General features: G+C 36.0%; 1 protein-coding gene across 1 annotated transcript; it reads left to right on the top strand.

The window, feature by feature from the left end:
• Positions 1-8,644: 8,644 nt before the first annotated feature.
• Positions 8,645-18,505, top strand: Vip (vasoactive intestinal peptide). Its single transcript, XM_005390571.1, has 7 exons — positions 8,645-8,783; positions 9,954-10,068; positions 11,882-12,004; positions 12,964-13,068; positions 13,412-13,543; positions 14,752-14,835; positions 16,406-18,505. The coding sequence occupies exons 2-6, from the start codon at positions 9,962-9,964 to the stop codon at positions 14,795-14,797; spliced, it is 513 nt and encodes a 170-aa protein (XP_005390628.1). The 5' UTR covers positions 8,645-8,783; positions 9,954-9,961; the 3' UTR covers positions 14,798-14,835; positions 16,406-18,505.
• Positions 18,506-23,236: the final 4,731 nt, after the last annotated feature.

Raw genomic sequence — 23,236 nt, 5'->3', positions numbered from 1 at the left:
TATGGCAACATCAATAGAAAACCGTAAGAAGATTCTACCAAGAGAGTAATACGATGATATCGACACTGGGGGTGTGATATAGGGATGATATAGGACCTCCAAATAACCCAAAAAATATAAGTGAAATTTAACTCCAACCTGCTAGATGTCTGATATGCTGAGTTCACATTCTCTAAAATCAAAGAATTAATTCTCAGAATAATGGAGGTTAAGAGTAGGAAGTATTTATTGAGAGAAAGAGTTTCTGTCTAAGAGGGACAGAAGGGGGTCCCAAGTGGGTGACCTGGGGAACCTGCCTCTCAAGAGAGTTTTATAGAGTAAAATGAGGTCAGATGGGTGTAAGATGGGACAAAACTATGGTCAACCAATAAGAGTTCTAGTATAGTCACTTAGGAAATACTGATTAAATGAGGATCAAATGGGGAAGCAAGTCATGTAGCAAGCACACATGGGATGAGCAAGGGCTTTCTTGGAAGGGTGGCTTAAGGTTTTTGTCCTCCACCCCGGTGATCGATGGCTGTTTACAATATCAGTCACTGCTATTGATCATTAAGGAAGTACATGGGTGTGGTCATTCCTTTTTGTGCTTGAGCCTGACCTTCACTGTATGTGCCTACACTCACAGCTGTCTTCTACACTAACCTCTCAAGGGTCCAGCCCTGCCTGACCGCCAATAATATTTCTAAATAGCCTAGCCATCTATAATAATATGATTGGAGACATTTGTGGGATAGATTTTGTTGGCATTATTGTGGAGAGAACCTTGGGACAAAAATCGATACTGAGAGGGACCATACTGGAATCTGCTGAATATCAGGAGGACTGTGAAGATTTGACCTTATTTGAGAATCTCCAGTCATCCAAAGAATTTGGAATTCCACATTTTGTTTATATCCTTCAAATGATGTCAATTGCTGTGTATATGAGTACAATTGTCAGACCCCATTGATGTCTGCACCTAAAATGCAGATAACTCCAGAAGTCTCTCATTCGTATGCCCTTCTCGAGAAAAATGCCACGGACAATCCTTCTTGTGAATGAAGAGAAGAAAGAACCACTGTGTAATTTTGCTGCCTAATTGTTTTATTTTATGTTATTTTATTTGTTTTTTTTTTTTCCTGTACCAGGAATCAAACTCATGACCTTGCACTTGCCAGGCAGGCGCTGTACTGCTGAGCTAAATCCCCAGCCCCTGCTGCATAATTATACTCAGGATTTTTTTGATAGAAACATTGGCTCTCTTTCCCTACATGGTGGTTTTTTTAGACACCCAGAAGATACTAGAGCTAGACTTGTATGAGTCTAGGAAGGTATTCCTTGCCATGATGGCACTCACCTGCTGTCCCATTGGTTATTATTTTGAGTAAGAACTATATTTAAATACATGTAAATCAGTGGATTTAGGTACCTACTATATCATCAATACAAATCAATCTAGCATCCATGTTAAATCCAGAAGGCCCAGCAGCAGAGTGGCCACACCCCCTTCCCTGTTCTTCCTTTCACTTTTATCTACAGGACAGCTTTTCTATTCTGCTGCTAGCTAGCTGGTTTACAGTCCCGTTGAAGACAGGAAAGAAGGGTTTGGGCCTTGGTTCTGTTCCTCATTTGAAGTCACTTGCCTCCTTCACATATGGAATTATTATAATTTCTCAAAACAAAGTGACAGCACTAAATTATCTTAAATTTTTTCTAGCTGAAAATTACGGTTTTATGAGTCAGAAATGAGAACATCAGTCTCCCAGACTAGGAAGGGCAATGAAATGATCACAGATACAGGATGTTAGAATGATGACTAAGAAAACAAAAGTTTATCAAATACCCACAGCTCCTGCTTCCTAGACAGTGAGCTATTCTTTCCTGAGGGACAGGCGCCAGGAGCCCCAGAGAGGTAGGGGCCATGTGTGTCACAGAGCTCTTCCCCAGGACTGTTCCACTGCTCCCCAAAGACCCCAGCCAGGGTCTAGTGTCTGGTTCTAGCAGCAGAGTGACCTTCCCTCCGGACATGTGTCAGCAATTGATCCAACCTCTTTTCCTGAGGGAACTTGGGCAGCATCGAGGGCTTTAACAGGCTTCTGATTTCTTTGAATTTCAGCCATAATCTTCACCGTTCTGACAGACCTGCTTAGAGCTAGCCTGACCTTCCTCCCAGCTTCACCAGTGATTATTGTAAGGATTCTTCAATTCAAATTAAAAATTTTTTAAACTTTAAAAATGACAAACCAGCGCAACCCACTTTCCTGGCCCCTTTCTGTCTTTCTTAGACAAAATTTTTCTTTCTCCCAGTAAATTTTTTCTACTCTTGAAAACAAAATTGACAAGACTTCTAGTTCTGTAGAACCCTAGAATGAAATATTTCCAAATACTCTTAGAAGTGTGCAGTTACATACAGGAAGGATAAAAAAGTCTTGCTTCAAAGACTAATTGAAAAGGGTTTCATAAAGTTGCCAGAACCCATGAGGTGGCAAAAGACCCACAGCCCGGCCTTCGCAGGAAGTTACGGGCACATTTAGACCTACAGTAGGCGGGCCATCCTGAAGAAGTTGCATCTTTTTGGAGAGGAATGTCACCTTTCTAAATCTTGTCCTTGGAAAAATAAGTACTCAAAATTCTCTTGCCTCTACTCCTTCTCCCCACTGATTTTCAACCAGTACCGCTTGGGCTAAGGTCAGGCTCCTGGGAGTAAGAGGCAGGTGAGAGAGAAGTAGAGTCTGGATCAAAATGGACAACTGGAAAATATGCAGCAAGGGTGGTTGAAGGAGCTGAGAAGGAGACCTGTGGCATCACATCTGTCCTGGGAGAAGTCAAAAGCCCTGGTCCTCAGATTTCATATAGCACTGAGGCAAAAGCAATGACACAGGTTGAGGACCTGAGGGCCAAGAAATAGGTTAGTGAAGGAGAGGAACAAGATACCAACACGGGAGATCAGCTAGAAGAACTGAAAAATGGAAGAATGGAGAAGGAAGTACTGCTTCCAGTGACAAGGGCAGACCTCCACCCCAAGTCCTTTCTCTCCTTTAGGAAGAAATGCAGAGCTTCCAGGCTATAGTCTCAGGGTCTCTTTTAAAATGCTTTTGATGCTGAGTAGGATATAATGTCCCAGTCTGGCTCTTCCTAGGAAAGCAAAGATCATACAAAACTCAAGAGCATTCATTTGTAAAGTAATACTTGGTATAAATTTTCATAGGCTGCATGGTGTATACGGTACTAAAAAGTTACTTTCAAAGCATTTGTTCTAATTCACAGAAAATTCAATTCTAATTGTTTCTGGGCAAACTCCATTTTTCAGATTTAAAAATCTGACATTTAAGGATTTGCTTTTTCCTGTTTTTTCTCAGAGTAGCCTCCAAGTTTCTGAGAGCACAGACAGAAAGGTGAAGTCTGGGAGGCTGCCTCCTGAGAAGTTGCTTTTACACTGAAAGACACAGTTACAGCAGGTCCATGGGAATGGCCACACACATGGGCTCTTAATAACTTATTCAAAACATGCTGTTGCCCTTTCCATGGTTCTTGAGGTCTTTCTAAGCAAGGCATGGGGACTTTCTTTGTCATACACGTCTCTCCTCCTCTTCCTGTGTCATTGCTGTGTGTTCCTCTGTGCTGTGCTATGTCTTGCGCCCACCAGACACAAAATGAAGCCATGCTTGCCTCTACTGTTCACTTTCCAGTCTAATCCAGCAGGGTCCTGTCCTGTATTCCTCATACCAACCATAAACTCCCACCAACTGGAAGCAGAGAGATGCCTCCCAGCTCTAATAACCTCTTTACTTTCTCATTTTAGAGGCTTTGTCCTAATGTCTGTGGAGGGTAGTTACAGTGGCACAGAATGGGATTCACTCAGGTAATATTATTGCCCAGTTTTTCATTCAAACACATGCACTGCAGGTTTCTTAAAGTTAAAAGTCGAACAGTAGACAATGTTATTTTCCATGTTCTCCATTGGTAACCTCTACCTTTCCTTCATGGCCCGTATAATGAAAAGAGACTGGTGTTGAGTTCGAGACTGGCGCCCTGGAGAGTGGATATGGGAGGTGCATATATGACAGGTAGTATTAAGAAGTAGATGAATTTTGTTTTAAAATTTTTAAATATCCTGTTTTGAAATTCCCATATCTCAGATATGTATGCTTTTGTGATTTTTATAACCTTCTCTCTCTTTGTAATCTTTTGCAATATTTTCTGATAAATACCACCCTATTAAAGCATCACAATACTCCTAGTCCATTAATGACTTTCTACATGTATTTTGACTTGAAGCAAGAAAATTCTGAGGTAAAGAATTTTCTGTAAATTTCCAGGCTTCAAAGTGGAATGGGTTATTATGTTCTAGAGGTAAAGAGGTTATTTTCAGTCATTTAGATCATTAAATGTCCTACTGCCTAATATCCTTTAATCTGCACTCCAGAATGAATTCTATTAGGTAACTTTAAAGGGAAAAGTTGGACTTTATTATACCATTATTTTCATTTCATATTTCAATATGGTCATTATTTTCATGACCAAAAGAATGGGGATTCTGAAAATAAATTCAAATTTTCAAATTAAAATAATTAAGAATAAACAGAGCTAGTTTTTCAACTTTCCATTACTATAACAAATATCTACATAAGCAATTTATAAAAAGAAAAGGCCTATTTTGGCTCACAGTTCTGGAGGTTTCAGCTCACAGTCTGTTGGTCCCGATGTTTGGGTTTATGACAAGCTAGCACATCACGGAGGAGCATGTGCAAAGCAAAATCTCTTACTTTAAAGTGTGGACACAAAAGGGCAGAAGAGTGGCTAAAGTATCACTGTCACCTTTGCGAGCATGCCCCAAGGACCAAAGTCTTCTCATTAGGCCTCGCCTGTGAGTTTTCACCTCTTTCTAGTAGCAACGGAGGCTGGGGACCAGGACTTTAACCCATGGGCCTAAAATGGATGTTCCAGAACAGCAGGTACGTTATGGTTACCTGGAGTCCCCTTATCGTACAATAGCATGCCAGAACTTCTTCCTCACCACTGACCATAGAGGAATACCATCAATCTTTTTCCTCATCCCTCCTCTAATGCCTCATTAGCCCGAGCCTCTGGTACCACCATTCTGTTCTCAACTTCTGTGAACTCAGTTTTTTTTATAGTCTACATATGAGTGAGGTCATGTAGTACTTATCTTTCTGTGCCTGGCTTTTTTCACTTAGCAAAATAACTGCCAGTTTTATCCGTGTTGTCAAAAATATAAAAGCTAGAAGAAAGGAAGAAAAAACTGAATAGTTTCACCATAAAGAAACAGGTGTTTGAGGATGTAAGTTTACCCTGATTTGAATGTTACCCATTGTGTATATATATCTCACATCACAATGACGGAAAATTTATGTATCAACTAACAATATAAGTGGAAAAAGTTAAAACTCTATATACTTAAAACTGTAAAATTATGTACAGTTAAATTTAATTTAAACTACATATAAATTAATATAATTTAAATATATATTTTAAATTTCTTTTAATGTATAATAAAATATACACAGACTTTAAAGGGTCTATCAGATCCTGGATTTGAAGCCTTATATCTTCCTGCCTCAGCTTCCTGAGTGGCTGGGATTGTAGATGCACACTCTTATTCCCAGCTAAGGCAAAAAGTTTTAAATTATTCTTTCAAAGAAGAAGCTCTAGATCGGGGACTGTCAAGCATTTTTAATGAGGATTAAAAATAAATATTTCAGGATTTTCAAGGTGCACAGTCTTTTTTATTTTTGCAGGTATTCATTTTGCTGTAGCACACAACTAACCACAAAGCACACATATATGATGAGCAGAATTTCATTAAGGACCCTGACATTTAGAAGTCATATAATTTTCATGTGTTATAACATATTCTTTTATTTGTCTAAACCATTTAAAAATTTAAACATCACCCTTAGCTTGACAGATATAAAAGCAGTGTGATGAGCATACTGGGCTCACAAACAGAAGATACCAAATTCTCTGGCCCTTCGGCCCCAGGTTCACCATGGCAGGGAGGACAGGCCTTGGGGCAGGAGATGCATTAGGGAGACTGGGCAGCCAGAACCATCATGTACAGGGACAGAAAAATTACAGTTTAGGTGCATTGTTCCTACTGGAAGTGAGGACCCTGTGGTAGCTTGTCACAGTAAGGAAATGTAGTGAATCTGGGTTTACACCAGGGCTTGAAAATTCTTTCCATTTGATCTCTGCATCCAGTACATTTTAGTTAAGGTGCCATTTTAGTTGAAGTCCTGCCTTTACTTCTGTTGGTAAAATGGAGAGGGGAATAATATGTTATGATCTATTTCTTACAATCTGATCTATTATTATCAGGAATGTGAATTATAACAAATGCAGATTATTACCATTCTTAATGGAAAAAGTGCTACATCAAGATCAAAAGGCCTGGCTTCCAATTCTGTGCAATGCTAATCACCTAAATACTTGCAAAAATAACTTACATTTCTGGACATCAGTTTACTTATTTCTCAAGGATTTTTTTAAAAATCAAGGCATGGTGAGGCTTGTTTGGGGAAACTGGTATATGCACTAAACGTACCTTGATCATTTTTAACCCCATTGCTCTCTCACCTTAAAATAAGGATTTTGAAGATGTGTTCTACATGGTGAATGAGAGTTCCTTTTGTTATAAATATCACTTTATTGAGAAACTGTAAAGTAGAAAATAAATTTTGCTACAGCTATATCAAAAGCAGGGGAAAAGCAGACTTAACTTTAAATTTACAGCTGCATTTGCTGAGTTTTATGATAGCGTGCATTCAGAATAAACTCATACAACCCTTTTTCTTATGATTATTTTTCTGGAAGAACCCATAGACTATGTAAAGGTTCTCTAGTTCACATTCTATTTTCTTGAAAAAAAGAAAGAAAGAAAAAAGAAAAGAGCAACACGTTTTTGTAAATCTGTGAATTAACAGTTTGAACCTGCAGGTGGTGCTATAATCCCTCTTTGCAGTGGTTTTCCTTCTCATTTAAACTCTTAAGAAAAGAATGGAGTTTCTGATTTAGTTTATTTTGTTCAGAGGTAAGAAAATTGAATTATTTCCCTTTACTTTTGTGTTTATTGTAATGGAGAAATTGTCTTTACTCTGGACAAATCCATAACAGTTACTCTTCTTGAATGGAAGTACTTGCTTGGCCAAATAATAATCAAATCTTATATCTTCTTTTCTACTTATCATTCAATATTTATTTGTCTGTGATCCTTAATCCATTTACTTTTGCTGTTTCTGGCCTTGAATAAAATTACTTCACTAAGAATTGGGTGACGAAGAACTGAGGTTAAAAAAATTCCATATGAGAACAATTTCAACCTCTAGTTTATAATAATCAGTTAAAAAAAGATTTCCTGGAATTAAGCCACAGGAACTCTGGCTTAAGTCAGAGCTGTCAACTGGGAAACAAATTTCCAGACATTTTGAAATTTAATTCATTTAATTTTTCTTGTAACTGGATTAGAAAATATGATTAAGCATAGCAAGATATTCTTTTACTGGATCAACCTAACTTTGAATGCAGCAAATAGATATGAAAATCGCAAAGAAAAAAGAAAGAGGGCTTCAGAGCCATTTTCCATTAAGGAATGTACAAACAAAAATGCAAGAGAATATACACATTAATTTTTTTTAAAATAAAAAAGCATTTTATTTTGTTTTCTGAAGATACTTTATGTAGCTATATTTTGACCTTAGCCCTTAAATGAATGTATGCTAGGCAACTTTGATTTAGAAGACCACAAGTAGACATTAGTTATCCGAATACTCTATAAATGCTTTCCAATGAATTCTCTAAACAATTTGTAAGGTGATTAAGTCAGAAACATTCAAAAACTGGTGTTGGTTTGTGTGTGTTGGAAGTTAGGGGAGGAAACAATATAATTCTACATAATGCCAGTAGTTTTATAAGGGAAGAAAAATTCAGTCTCCTGAGATATACAGTGTGATAATTTCTTTTTAATTATTTGATAGAGTGTATGTGAAAATATATTGAAAACTACAACATTTTATACAAAATGTGGTACAGTGATACTGTTATGGTATTGTGCCCATTATACTGTCTTAAGAGATTTGTTAAAACTTTTATTCTGAAACATAAAGAGTAATGACAGAAAGGTAAAAAAATTACTTCTGCTTACTTTCAAAATTAGGATACATATCAAGAAAGGCTAAATCAGGATCCACATGAATACCATAAAAATAAAAAGTCATTAGGAGAATTGATGTTTTGTAATAAAGAACAATTATACATTCATAAACATAATGAACATAAGTTTTTTTTTTTGCTTTTTGCACTTGCTTCTCCATAAAGTCCATATTTTTTTTTATGGAACCCCAGTGGTCCTGGCTGGAGGACTGTAATCATTCTTTTAATTCACTGCAACTAATAAAAGATTAAAACATTTTACTGTAAGCTTCATCTCTTTTGTTTTAAAAAAGTAAATATCCTCTTTTTTATGTTACATTTTGAAGTTACTCACTATAAATTTATGTGTATCACACATAATGACAATTTAATAAGAACTTCAAGCCCTATTCATCCCCTGTGACGTCTTTCAGAGGGCTTTGTGATTGCTCAGCCCTAAGTGCAAGCCCTATAAAATGACGGACTTAGCAATGCTGGGCAGGGTACAGGGCAGAGCAGTAGCTGGCGGCAACACAGCCTTAGCCAGTGCTAGGGGCAGAGAAGCGGTAGGGCCTCTCTGGCCTCCAGAACTTCAGCACCCGAGACAGCTCCAACACCCTCCAGAAGACAGGTTCCGGAGGTGCACCATCCCCAAGGCAAGTGAAAACTTTACCTTTCTTTTTTCTTCCTGTTCTTGGAACTTTTTGCAGAGCTATATTGAATATTTCTCTCACTTGAAAAATATCTCACAGTGCTTTTTCTCTGCAACGGTAAAAAGACAACTTTCTCAAATCACCTAGTAAGAGTAGAAAGATCGCAGTTTCTCTTGTATGAATAGATTTTCTGAATCCTTTTCCTTGAAAGATGCTTTGTCCTGCTTGCTCCCTTGTTAAGTACTGAATTTTTAAATAAAAAATGCATTTGAGTAGGTTTTGTTTGCTTGCATATAGATTTTTGTCTGAAAAGTTCAGTTGCTACCTTTGTTTTTGAAGTTTTCCAGTTATTTTTAAAGTTTTTCTACCTCCCATATTGATTAAATGAGCCTAGAAAGAATTTATTTTCCTCTTAATTTTAAATTTAAATTCTGTGATGTGTATAAGCAGCAAGAGAAACAGACCTTGAAGACCTAACTTTTCATCTATAAACTCTTTAGAAATGGAATGTGTAAGTGGATCAAATGAATAAACAAAAGCTTTTAGTATATATCTTTCTTTTTATAACAAAATCTGTTTCAATAATGATATGCTGTTCATTGACTTTGGGGTGTTAATTTTCTTTTGAAAATTAAGTTGTTTAAACCCAGGCTTAAAAGAAAATAAGTTCTCATAAATAACCACAATGAAGAGAGGGAACAGACATGTATATGCAGAATGTTTTATGATGATAAATATATAGGCCATATATATATATATACATATATATATATAATCAGATACTGAAAGTTTAAAGTAGGAAAAAAATTTCTTGAAGTTATTTCCTTTATCACAATAGATGCTAAATGTAGCTGCTACAATCCTATTATGAAAAAGTTTTTCCTAGATTTATTAGCAGCACGATAGTGGGGTATTTAATATCTACTTGGGCAAATGAAGTGCCTGGTAAGAGACAGATATCACATATAAAGGATCTTAATTTTCTCAAATACTTCTCACCAAGGGAAATCTGCTTGATTTAAAAAGTAATCATATTGCAGTTTAATTCTTTAGCTTGAAATAAAAATTACTTTTTCCTACCCTCAGTAAGCATTCAGAAACACTGCTAGTCTCTCAGAATTCCCTTGCCACTGACCAATGATTGGAAAAGCTGATGGGATTATCTATCTCTAGAGCCTGAGATGGAAGCCAGAAGCAAGCCCCAGCTCCTTGCAGTCGTGATGCTTCTTAGTGTGCTCTTCTCCCAAGCAATGACCTGGCCTCTTTTCGGACCACTGTCTGCTTTGGGGTAAGCTTCTCTCTGAGATAAGTTCAGTCTCAACTGGACAACTGAATATTTTTTCATTATCTAAGCTTGAGTTTCCTATATTGTTTTTTGACAGTGGAATATTTTAAACTACTGATCCTTTAAATATTTTGATGCATTGAGCAAATTATTTTCCAACATCATAGTCCAAGTCCTAGAATTCACAGTCAGGGCATACGAGACATTATCAGTGGTTAGTTTTACTTGTAGACCTTATCAGTAGAAAAAGGAAGATGTGGCTTGTGTTCAAAACCAGAGTTAGGTAAGTATAAACTTTTATGAACTCTCATCTGAATTCTGGTAGGAAAATAGTTGTTTAGTAGCATTCAATTTCATTCTCAAAGATCAATCAGTATGTCATTGTAAAATGAGTAGTTTATTAGGGAAATATTCATAAAATTATATTGGACAGAAATCTCAGCAGAATCACTCTACCTGTATATTTAATACTCTACCAGTATTAAAAATTGTGGGAAAATTGAGCTATTGAGATATAGTCCCCCATAATGTACTTGGTTTGAACTAAAAATCCTTGGATATATAGTAGTCCATATTTCAAGTTTATAAAACATACCACAACTCATATTTAAACATTTACTTGACATAAAATAAGTTTCTGTTAAACAAGCAAACAGTAAAGAAAACTATACTAGCTTGATTTCTTCTTCCAGATTATATGTACTATTATACCTGAAGTCAAAATAATAATTATTTTTTTGCCAATTCCTGATTCCTTGCTTCAGGTATACTTATGGTTAAGACAATGAATGCCCTCTCAGATGTTAGTGCTCTCTGTGAAATTTGTTCAAAGCCAAATCATGTTACTTTGACAATTAAAAAAGAACACAATATCTGAATATTATGTCACGACAGTTAAGCAGTCACAAGATTGCTCAAATTTACATTGGTTTCTAGCCTTCAGATCCACAGAGGACTACTTGTTACTGATTACCAACTGCCAAATCATCAAAAGCGATATACAGAAGTTTCCAGGACCTCAAACCTCTTTGAAGGTTTGAACTAATTGTAAACATACACACACACACACACACACACACACACACACACTGCTAATAGTGTGCTGTTAAAAATGTTCATGCATCCACAGATACACTCAAATTTCATGTATAGTCAAGATATCCCTTAGTAAAGTTGTGTTAGTATATAAGATCAGAAGCCAGAAGACCTCAAAAAATTCATGGAATCTGAGGGAAAATTAATAAATGAAGAGATTCTTCAGATTTGTTCAATGCAGAGAAAAAGATCACACCAAGGAAAAGCTTTATAGCAGTGGTTAGGGACCGGCAGAGCCAAAAGCAGAAAATACTAAAATCTTGAAAGATATTTGGGAAAAATTATAGTAAATAACATACATAAATTGCTGTCAGTTTTAACACTGAATATAGCTTGTTTCTATTTTGTATGTCTTTCTACCTATTGTACATGATGTTGCAAAGTGAAGGTATTCTTCATTTAGTGAATTACACCAAAGAAGTGTATATTCCTTAATGTTCTCATAGGACTGAATTATTTAGCACTTCTGTTTGCTATAGCTGCTTTATAGAAGTTGAGTGGCCTCTATCTTATGGGATAGTAATAATGAATTTTCTATTTGTACTCTCATAAATCATAGAAGCCATTAATACAAGTTGTCCTATTTTATATGGTGAATGGGTGATTTTTTTTAAAGATTTGAGTATCTTATTTCAAAGAAATAATTCTTGGTTGACAAACCAAGAATCTTATGTTCTACAAAAGGAATGTATCATACTTCTAACACGCTTTTCCCTAGTAGGATGGATGACAGGGTACCATATGAAGGAGCAAATGAAAGTGATCAAGTTTCATTAAATACAGACTCTGACATCTTGCAAAGTGCATTAGCTGAAAATGGCACACCCTATTCTGATGTATCCAGGTGAGTTTATTTATATTGTTTTATTATAGTTAGAAATATCTTTTAGAAATGTTCCAGTTTTTTCTCACCATGAAGCTACCACTATATAACACTACAGTTCTCCATGTATCTTGGCTTCATTCAACATGATTTAAAGTAGCTTTAGCAGCTGAATATGATTTTCATGTACCAGACTGCAAAAAATTGGGATGGCTGTATGTCATTCACATACGTTCTCTTGTACATAATCTCAACATCATAGATTGGGTGGATCTTGGTAAAATGATTGCATTTCAGGTTTCCTAATGGAAGAGGTCCTATGGAAAGAGTTTCATCTTTATGTTTAGAAAAAACAGACTCCGTTAGAACTGTTCATTCATAGAACTGCTCCTGTGAAGTAACTTTTCACTATACACCAAATAGCTCCATACTGAAGACAAAGAATAAAGTTTCTGACTTGCATGGAAAAAGTTAATAGATCCTAAGATCCTTTTTATCTCAAGAGATTTTGTCTTCAGTATTCTGGTGAAAGAAATAACAAAAGTGTAGTATGCTTGTGATTTTCCCCAAATCGGCATATTGTCCCATGGCATATATCTTTATCTAGGCAAGCAGAAAGAAAAGCAAAATAACATGTAGAAACTAATTGAAACATACTATAATTGTGCAGCGATGTTTCTTACAAAAATCCATTTAAAACATTCACAACATAATAATGATGAAATATTCAGGGAATAATAATGTCAAAATATACTTCTAAAACTGCTCATTTTCTAAATTTTCCAGCCTTGGGCTGGAGACAAAGAAAAATCTTTATACTAATTACTAGAAAATATCTTTTATTGGGGTGTTAAGAATCTTTGTTTTGGACTTAATTAATGAGTAGTTTTCATAATAAGGTGATACATCTCTGTTTTTCTTAATGAGCTAGAATGACATTCCAGAAAACCATTTACAAAATATTTTCTTACTTCTTTTAGAAATTCCAGACATGTTGATTCACTGTTTACCAATGACTTTACTAGGCTGTTGAGGCAACTATCTGCCAAAAAATACCTTGAGTCTGTGATTGGAAAACGACTTAGGTAAAAAGAATTTATAATTTTTATTAAACATATCATTACTCAATCTATAAGTTATATTTCGCTATTGTTACTAACTTGTTCAAAATTGACAACTCTTTGATACCGTTTAATTCAGCTAAATAAAAATGAATATTCTTGAGTAAAACAATGTCCATGGGTTAAGGAAATCTGCCTTTTTAATAATATATTCATTGATTTCAGACACATGTAATTTTCCTAAGTACCAATCATTTACAAATCTACACCTCAAATTGCATAAATCTCAGTATCAAATGATTTGGGACATTGGTGCATTTACCACTTCTTGCTAAACTCTTTGATTTCCTTTCCTTACATTCAGTAGCCGTAGCATCTCAGCATACCCTGCACTGGTCAAACGCCACACGGATGCCGTCTTCACCGACAACTACACCCGCCTTAGGAAACAAATGGCTGTGAAGAAGTACTTGAACTCAATGAGGCATGGGAAAAGGAGGTAAAAATTCTTTTTAAATGAGAAATTGAAAGAAATTTTCAGAATTGAAATTCAAATATGTAGAAGAGGAGCAGCCCGAGGAGTTTTTCATCCCACTTGTCTGGTCTCTGGTCTACAACTCAGTAGTTGGCCTCTCCTGGAGCCCACAGGACATCTAGCTGTTCACAATGGATTCTGACTGAGGCAGGGAGCACTCCTGCCCTACCCTTAGCCAAACAGCCCTGCTAGTTATGTTACCCACGGGAACAGAAGCAGACAGATCACCCAGTATGTCTTCTGTCAGAGAGGGTCACACTACAGTGTTCCCCTCTCACACTTCGGAGAATTGATGCCAGCTGGCCATAGATTACTCAGCTTAGATTGTAGTGCAGGGAGGGAGGTGTGCACAATAATAAATGTAAAATATCCTTAAATAAGTGAGAAATTGTAAATGACTTTCAAAATTTAAACTACATATGGACATACCTGTTCATCTTACTACCTGTACGCTGGGAAGCAGTCATTTTCAACCTGGGCTGACTTTAAACCTCCCTGTAGACTTTTTTAGATGCTAGTGTCTGGGCCTTACCTAAAACCAATGACCAGGAATCAGTGACTCTGGGGGTGAAAACCTCAACACTGGTTTTCAATTTATTTTTCATTTTAAAATGTCTCTCCAGTTAAATCTACCATGTCACCCCAGTTAAAAATTATAGCTAGTCTGAATCCGGGAACAGCTTTCATCAAAAGTGTTGACACATGTAAAGTACAGTGAGAAATTTGATAATACATGGAATTTCCTTCATGTGGATGGATGTTCAACATCCTTACTGCATCAAATTTATCCTTGAGTCATTTTGCTCATGGCTTTTTACTGAAGTTCTATAAAACCCTCTCTCTCTAAAGTGTGTAAATATTGGACCAGATAGAGAAAGAGTGAAATGCTTTCTTTTTAAAATTCCAGTTATTTTTCTGTACATGCTGCGTATTAAGTATAGTTTTGTTTGAGTGAAATCAGAAAAACTTACTCTCCTTTCTCACTAATTATAAGTCTGCAAGAATAATTTTAGCCACTCTAAGATTGAGAAGCAATTCATAAGTAATAACTAACCTCAAAGGTGATTGTTAAGTCTCAGGGCAGTGCCTACTCGTTATGTCATAATCATTTCTTCGGAACCGTTCTCATCTAAGAGCCTTCACATGAACAACTTGCTCTTTCTGATCTGCAGCATTGAGGGAGACTCTCCTGGCTTTCCTGAAGAGCTGGAAAAATGATTTTATAAAGATCTTTGGAGCAAAGCTGATGACAAGTGGTGAGTATGCTTGTGCATGCTCCATGTCTTCTTATAACCGTTGTCTAATTACATATATAAGGAAGAGTCACTGGGCACAAAACATCTTAGGGCTGAGTAATTTCCTTTATCATGAGACTTCATCTCAGAGCACCTCTTCCTTAAGTGTACCCCAACCTAGTAAACAGTTGAAAATGATTCATGCAATATTCTGTTCACAATAAAGAGACTGCTCACAAAGAGCACACCATTGGGGATGTGAGTGGCGTTCCTAGCTTATTCAGCCTTATTCCCACCTATGTTGCAAGACAAAAAAACAGAACGGCCTGACTCACACTCAGGAGGAAAGCTGGCTTTATTATTGAGAATTAAACCATGCTTCCTTTATTAATTTGTGATTTAGTCCTGCAGTTGTCCACTGACTCATTTAATTTAGGTATAGGGAAATATCACCAAATGATAGCATGGTTTGGACAACACCAGGGCACTCTGAGTTTAATTGTGTTCTTTGAAATATAGCAAGTTTCATGCAGCAAAATTCAAGGTTTGACCTGTGAATTGAATGTGGGCACTATAGTAAATATGGCAGCAAAGCATATTTTTTTCCTGAATTAAATGTTTACATTGATTTATTCAAATCTTTATAATATTTAGCAAATGTTTAAAGAAATTTCATGTCATTAACACACAAAATATCAGCAAATTTATCCCTAAAGGGCTTTAAAAGAAATGTTTTTGGCTTTGTGGCCTGTCTAGTTTCTGATATAAGTATTTAACCCTGCTATTTTAGCATGAACACAGTCACAGAAAATGTGTAAAATGAACAAAAGCTTTTGTGTTTCAACATCTTATTTGTAAAAGCTGAACTTGGACAGGATTTCAACTCCTGACAAGGTCAAGGAAAAGCAGGCTAATAGCAATACACAGCATCATGGCAGTTCCTGGTGTGGCCATGTAAAGTTCTCAAGAGAGTCAGTAAGAGTGCATAAAGTATCTGAAAGACACTTGCTTGTCTGATTAGCTTTGTCCCCTGATGAGATTACCCCCTTATAAGGAAGTATATAGTCAGGAACTGCCCACAGTAATACCTTATTATGTGTAGACATTTGAGAGAAACAAGTTCTTTGCTCAAAGATGAAAGCTAATCATATCTAGCTTCTTGCAAAGCTCTAAGACAAAGCCTTCTTCATCAAGATAAAAAAATATGATGGACACTAAAACATAAAGATGGACTAATCCTCTATCTTTAATAAATCTCAAGATCATATAAAATCCCATCCTATATTCTTTATAGAAGTGTGGCTTTGGATAAGTTCTCTAAACAGGAGATCCTGTGGGTTAGCCATTTGTGAAAAGTACGAATATATAATTATTAATGACTAATTATAGTGCCCTTTACATTTCAACTTTTTTGTGACAATCAGTGTTCTGGAAGATTCTCTCTTGATTGTGCCAGAATATAATTGTTTGCCATAAGCTCTGGACAAGGGAAAAGGAAAATACATGTTTATTAAATGAGTGGCTGAAAGAATGAGATTATAATCCAGTAAATAAAAATGTTTGCTTAAAGCACTAATTCTTTCTTTTTCAGAATTCTTGAAGACAAATGATAAAGTAATTACATTTTGAGTTCTGCATAACTAATTCAAGAAAACAACTTCAATAGCAAAACCAAATAAATTATACTGTGTTGTGAATGTTGTGGTTTATTTTATTCTAATGTAATAATTGTGATGTTTACATTGTAAATATTATTAGAAAGTTCTGAAATTTGTTTTTAGCTTATAAGAGGTCTGTAATTTCAGATGATATATATTCTTTCTAACAAAAATATGTTTAATGATAAGTAGACAATAGGATAATTCCATTTATATGAGGTTTTCTGGAAGGGTAGTAACAGAGGTAAATCGATGGGTTTATTTATATAGTGTAGATCACTATTCAGAAGAGCAGATAAGCAGGGTGTCTACATTTGGATGATGAGCAGTTAGAATGCTGTGTTAACTAAATCTCAGAATATCTAAGAGAATATCAACAACTATGATAGACATTCTCAAAACAGATCTTCAGAATATTCTGTTTTCACATTCATAGACAACTTTAATTCTAATGGGATTTTTTAAAACTCTCAAATTTGGATCTCTACTCACCAAAGGCTTTATTCTGACTTAGTGTTTTAGTTAAGAGGTTTGACCTGCACTTCTGACTGGGTTTGTGTAAAGTATGTGCAAAATATAAATGGAATGGAATGTTTGTTTTCCAGGAATAAATATTTTTCCATAATCCTTCTGAATAATATTTAGTCATATCAGCTTCTTTTAGTGAAAGTAGGTTTGGAGACACAACTATTTTTCCAAAATGATTGTAAGAACTAAATATAGAAAATAAAGACCTTTGATTATTATTGCAGATAGTTTTTGTTGTTCTGATTCTTTTAAATGATTCAACAATAACTCGTTTTGGCTTTAAAGTCCCAGGCACTAAATGGTTTCTGTGATGTCTGAAGTAGAATTGCTTTTGATGGTGTGTAAGTGCTAAAATAACAGTGACAAATAAGTGGGAGGTTTCTTTCGTACAGAAAGACAGAAGTTAAGTGTCGATGCTGTAATGCTCCTGATTCCCCAAGCTCTTGGGAATTTAAACCCTTTCGAGCTCATTCATTACTTCCCAGGAAGGGACGTTTCTCAGGGTTCATATTCACAACTAAGGTTCTAGCCATTCTCTCTGCATTCCAGACAGCTGGGTGGAAAGTGGGTGGGGGGCATGAGAAAAAGGCAGCAAAGGGTATGCGCTGGTTGTTTCTGAGCTGCTGTTTTACACTAACATTCCCTTGACTGGAACCAGTCTTGTGGCTATAGCTATAGCCATTTGCAAGATACGATGTGAAATGTAGGCTTCCCCATCCAACACTCCAAACACCACACTTAAAACTGAGATTCTATTTATGTAAAATAATAAAAGAAGAGATGTATGTGGGGATTTGCTTTTGAAATTCCTAAATTCACACCAAAAAGACATAAAGAATACGATGACATAATAAAGAAGGATCCTTCCCCAGAACAAAGCTCTGCCTATTTTCATTTGCTACATTTACAACTGGCCACACAGGGAGGGGCTGTCCTGGAGAGAACAGTGGTTGCAAAGTAGTTTATACAAGTTAAAATGAATTGGTTGTATTGTATCTCTTGTCCTCATCTGATGCCACAAGTCATTAACTATTTCTTATTGACCTTGCCAGGGAACACGCTGTAGTGGAAGCAATTTCTAGATATTATTTGTACCCAAGGAGACTGTATAGATGAAGTGGGGGCATTATTTGAATGTGAAACTAAAGAGTTTTAATTGTTTCCTCATGTAAATCTTTTTAATTTAATCCTATTCATTCAAAAAATATTTCTTAAATGACTGTGATGTATCATAGAGATGTCTCAGAGACTGCTCTGGACAGGGGGACAGCAAAGCAACCGCAAACCAGGAAACAGTCCAGTAAGGAAACCCATGTGGCCACTGCACTATGGGCTGACGGAGACCAAACAGGAGATGGAGTGGATGAGATGACCCGGGCTTGGACCTTGTGGATCTCATGAAAGACTTGAGAAATGACATGAAGAAATATTGCAGAAGATCATACTAAAAGTGACCAATGTTTTCTGTAACAAAAGCATCATAGTAATAAATGCATGAGTGTTTATTGTGTGTCTATGTGGTGTGATGCCATCTTTTAAGAAGAATGATTTCTTTTTATACATTTGATAGTAGAACCATTACTAGAAGGGAACTCCATATATCAGCATTTTTGGCTCTTCCTCTTGACCTGAAATCAGTGGTATTATGGAAGGACTTAGGTCCCCTAAAATTGAAGTCTTAATTTCATAGAATGTGATCACAAAATGTGATCATGGTGAGAGATAGGATCTTTACAGGGGTAATCAAGTTAATTATGTCATTAAGATCGAAATTCAAATGACTGGTTTCATTATAAAAAGAGGAAATATTGAGATGACACACATATTGTGATCCAGGGAAAGTGAGGCAGGGAAATCACTAGTTCCAGGCCAGCCCAAACAGTACAGGAAGGCCCTGTCTCAAAAGCTGGGGAAGAAGAAAAAGGAAGAGGAGGAAGAGGAGGGGGAGGAGAAGGAGGGAAGAAGGGCACGAAGGAAGAGGAGGGGGGATGGACGGGGAAGGGGGGAGGAAGTGGTGGTATAAACAAGCCAGATGTGCCCAGAGGGAAGATCTTATCACGGAACATTCCTCACTTTTGTTATAATGATTTTCCATTATTATTTTAAAACATACACATAAGTTCTATGAAAAATACAAAATGAGTTAAATTTTGATAATGGCCTAAAATCCCTCCTAATACTGAGAAATCTTTCCCAAATACCAAACACCAAAATTCATCAAGAATTTGAAACTGCTATGAAAGCCATATGGTGGAAGGACCTGATTATGGAGGCATAAACTAAAGGTTTATATACATTATTATTGAGCTCTTGTCCTTGCTAGAGAATGTTGAACGTCTGGATGACTAATAGAATAAAATTAGACAGTTATTCTCTATTGTAATGCAAAATAAAACAAACCTTCCTTGGAAAAGACTAGTATCAGAAAAAAAAAAGAGCAGGAAAAATAGAGAAACATCAAATAATCAAATAAATATCAGAAAAGTATTTTTTAACTTCTCTAAAGTATACTTTTTAATCAGTCTGGCTACATGCCTATTTTATTCATGAGTGAATGTATATTGTGTGTGATATTGACTGTCTCTGAATATCAGTTTGTTTAATTTCTCAGCTTGGCACTACATTATTTAATGAAGGACACTAAATCTTCTGTAATGTAGTAATGTTTCCAGACATCTTAACTATGTTTGTATTTATAATTTGGGAGCTAGTATATTCCAAATATTTAGATTTTTAACATCTCTGTAAGAATTAAAATGAATCTATCCATTCCATCAAAGTTACATCTTTTCTGTTATGAATTTTTATGTAAATATTATACAATATACATTACTATGAATACCCCTACATACTATTCTGTCAATACTAAGACATGCACTGTTTCTGGGCTTCAGAACAGAATACCCCAGAGGATGTCACGGAAGACTGAGAATTCTCTAATCATATCTATGAAATCCTAAGAACTGTAGAGCTGCAAATTTAGTAGGCCTAGATTTTGGAAAAAAATATACCACAATTATTTGTTTGCCTTATTGTAGTTAGTGTTCCAAAGTCAAATAGTAGCCTATCCCAACCGGTAGCAACTTTCAGTTTCTGAAAGCAGAATGAGTGAAAGGGCACATTAAAGGCCTCTGTCTTTTCACAGTCCTCTAACAACTTTGTCTTCCCAGTTATTACGGAGAACATTTCCTTGGTCCTTCTCTTTTGCCTTGTGTAATTGCAAGTCTTTTTGCAGACACATCTCCTTTCAGGCTTTAACTTCTCTCATTTTTACCCCACACAATTGTGCTCTTTCCTTTTCTCTTCCTTGGAAACTCGCCCTGGTTTCATAATTTGGCTACTTTCTCCCTCGCTTTTCTGTTCTCTAGAGTCAAGTGTTCACGCAGGCTCTTCTCTGCTTTGTGCCTCACCTACACGCTAACCTCATTCGTCCCAGGGACAGAAGATGAATATAGACTGCTCATGATTTCTTTTTGTCTCTTAGATTTTTCTTGCCATTAGGTCTTAGACACATAACACTTAAAACATATTTCCTAATTTGTATTTTATTTACTTTTCTGCCTAAAAAATATAGATTCTCAACTAGAAATTGCCATTGCATGCAAGCTTACAATTTACTAGTAAAGAAACAACGTTATTGTTCTTAATTTTTACTTCAGAGGTTTTTCCCATATCTTGATATGTATACAAAAGGAAATTTTAGCCTTACCCTTTTAACTGGGGTAGAGATCAATGAAATAGCAACTTGGAACTACAAGGAGCAAGAGAGAGACACACAGAGAGACAGAGTCAGAGAAGAGACAGAGACAAACAGAGAGACAGAAAGACAGACAGACAGGCTACAGAACATATTTACTCATAAAATAAATCTGACATGTGTGTAGGTAGTGAAGATAGGACTAATAGAAACTGAGATAATTCTTTTTCAAGATCACAGGTGTTATGAAGCAAATACTTAAACAGGTGGTGAGCTCAAAGTACTCCTGAAAGGGCTGGGGATTTAGCTCAGTGATACAGCACTTGCCTGGCAAGCGTCAGGCCCTAAGTTCAATTCCCAATACCAAAACAAAAACAAAAACAAAAACTTTCTGAAAAGTAAAGGCAAAGTTAAAAATTATAAAGAAAAAGTTGGCAATATGTAGGAGTCATTATAATAGTCATGTTTTAAAACATTTTCATGAGAGTATATAATGATTTTTAGGAAGTGTAACAGGATTTATTAGGCAGAATTTTAAAAACACACACTCAAAGAATAGAGTGTGGACCCTACAGGCAGCACATTATAGTCTAGAGCTGGGAATATTCATGTGGTTTTAGCAGTGGAAATCTGTGGAATTTGTGAATCCACAGAAAGTTTGGGTTTGGTTTACAGAAGAAAAATGATGGTCCAGCCACAAGTAGGAAGATAATGGCTCATTTTACAGGTAAAATGACAGCCCATTTTATGCAAGAAAGGCATGGGCCCTTTTTTTGGTAGTCTTAAAAAATATGAGTGATCTAAGGTGTTTTGTCCAAAAACTTTCTTTAAAATCTTTGAACCTGTTTCTCTCAAGGTCAGATTTATGCCTTTTACCTAATCACCTAAGCTAATTTGTGGATATAAAGAACCTTCAAGAGATATTAGTGTGATGGATCTGAAGAAAAGAAGCATAAACAAGCCAAGAGAGTACAGATACAGATAATGTTGGGTCACTGTGTGTCCTTGTAGTCTTCTTAAAAGTACAATTTGAAAACTGTGACTGTCTTTTATCTCCTTGTTACTTATGTTTATTTCTTCTTTGATTATTATTATTTCTTCTTCTTTGATTCCTGAGATATGGAGGAGGGCCATGGGTCTATCTTCTTATTGTGGTGCCTTCAGGTTGAGGAGGGCATTGACCTTGCCTAACTAGGTATCAAAAGTCTCTGACTAATCTAAAGGAGATACAGGAATACTGGATGCTTTCCTTGAGAAACCATCATTTTCAATAGTCTGAGAAAGAGGACAAGGACTTTAGCACCTCTGGACAAACAGAGGTTAATATCAAAGTTAAAGGTCTTAGGCAAAATGCTGCCCAGTTTTGTCTGACTTCTACAACTTTTTCTACACTTAATTCACCAATATTCTACTTGTAATTTTTAACCCATGATTACTTAACACTGTTATAAATGAAGTGTTAATGATTTATAATTTTTTTTATTTTAAAGAGAAAATGGGGGCTGGGGATTTAGCTCAGTGGCACAGCGTGTACCTGGCAAGCGCAAAGTTGTGAGTTCGATTCCCGGTACCAGAAAAAAAAAAAAATTAAAACAATAAAGAGAAAAGAACAAAAACAAAATAACGAAAACAAGGACAAAAACAAAACAACACATAAAATTGAGTGTTTTATTCCTTAACTTTAATATTAGTTACTAAACTTTGGGACATAATTTCCAATTTGTTTATAACTGGAAAAATGCTTTGGAATTAAATAATATTGTGACTCATTTTTATCAAAGTACTATTATAGATATGAAATTAATTCAGTGATATTGTACATAAAAGGACAAATTCGACTTGCTAAGATTCTTATTTCATTTTTGCAAGTAAAGAATAACTATTGATGGCAAAAGATGTACTGGACCAAACAATAAAGCAGGAATGTCATATCTTTCTGGGTCTTGTGCTTCCCATTGGGTGTAAACCCCAAGGGTTACTGAGAAAGGCTGTTTCTCAGTGAATAATGTCCAGGTAGGGGAATAAACATCTTCCTGAATAAACTAGAAAACTGGTGTGACTAGCTTAGTAACTCTTCTTTGCAGTCTACATTATAGGAAGGAAAATATAACACTTAAGGAATGAGTTCCTGGAAAACAATACACACAAGTGTTGCTTAACTTGCTCATGCTGCGAAGGTACCACTCACGCAATTAAGCAGCTGTATACTTTAAAGCTGAATGCCCACGTCCTCCTTTTCAATAACATCTGATGTCCCTGTGCATTCTCACTCGACTTCAAAAACTTATTCTGGAGCTTCAGAATGAAGCCTCTGTCTATGACAGTGAAAACGAAGCATCAGAGTAGAACCTAGGGCCAGGGTTCTACAGAACAGCAGTGGATTTCAAACCAGAGCAACCAAAGTGCCCCCGCAGAAGTCAAACTTGCAAGTTATGTGCTGATACCATTTTCATGTTGAATTTATTATTTCCCACTTGAGGTTGTGAATTACTACAAGACAAAGCACAGTCCCTCTTTCCCCACTGCATCAAAGCATCAT

Source organism: Chinchilla lanigera, unplaced genomic scaffold (assembly GCF_000276665.1).
Source record: "Chinchilla lanigera isolate Chin_1 unplaced genomic scaffold, ChiLan1.0 scaffold00038, whole genome shotgun sequence".
In the NCBI taxonomy this organism is placed as follows: Eukaryota; Metazoa; Chordata; class Mammalia; order Rodentia; family Chinchillidae; genus Chinchilla; species Chinchilla lanigera.
The sequence above is the reverse complement of the archived record's forward strand: the minus strand, read 5'-3'. Positions and strand labels throughout refer to the sequence as shown.

Bases quoted from the DNA above. Each gene is read 5' to 3' on its own strand.
- Vip (XM_005390571.1), top strand. From the start codon at position 9,962: ATGGAAGCCAGAAGCAAGCCCCAGCTCCTTGCAGTCGTGATGCTTCTT. The intron at 10,069-11,881 runs GTAAGCTTCTCT...TTTCCCTAGTAG, and splicing joins GGACCACTGTCTGCTTTGGG to GATGGATGACAGGGTACCAT. The intron at 12,005-12,963 runs GTGAGTTTATTT...TACTTCTTTTAG, and splicing joins CCCTATTCTGATGTATCCAG to AAATTCCAGACATGTTGATT.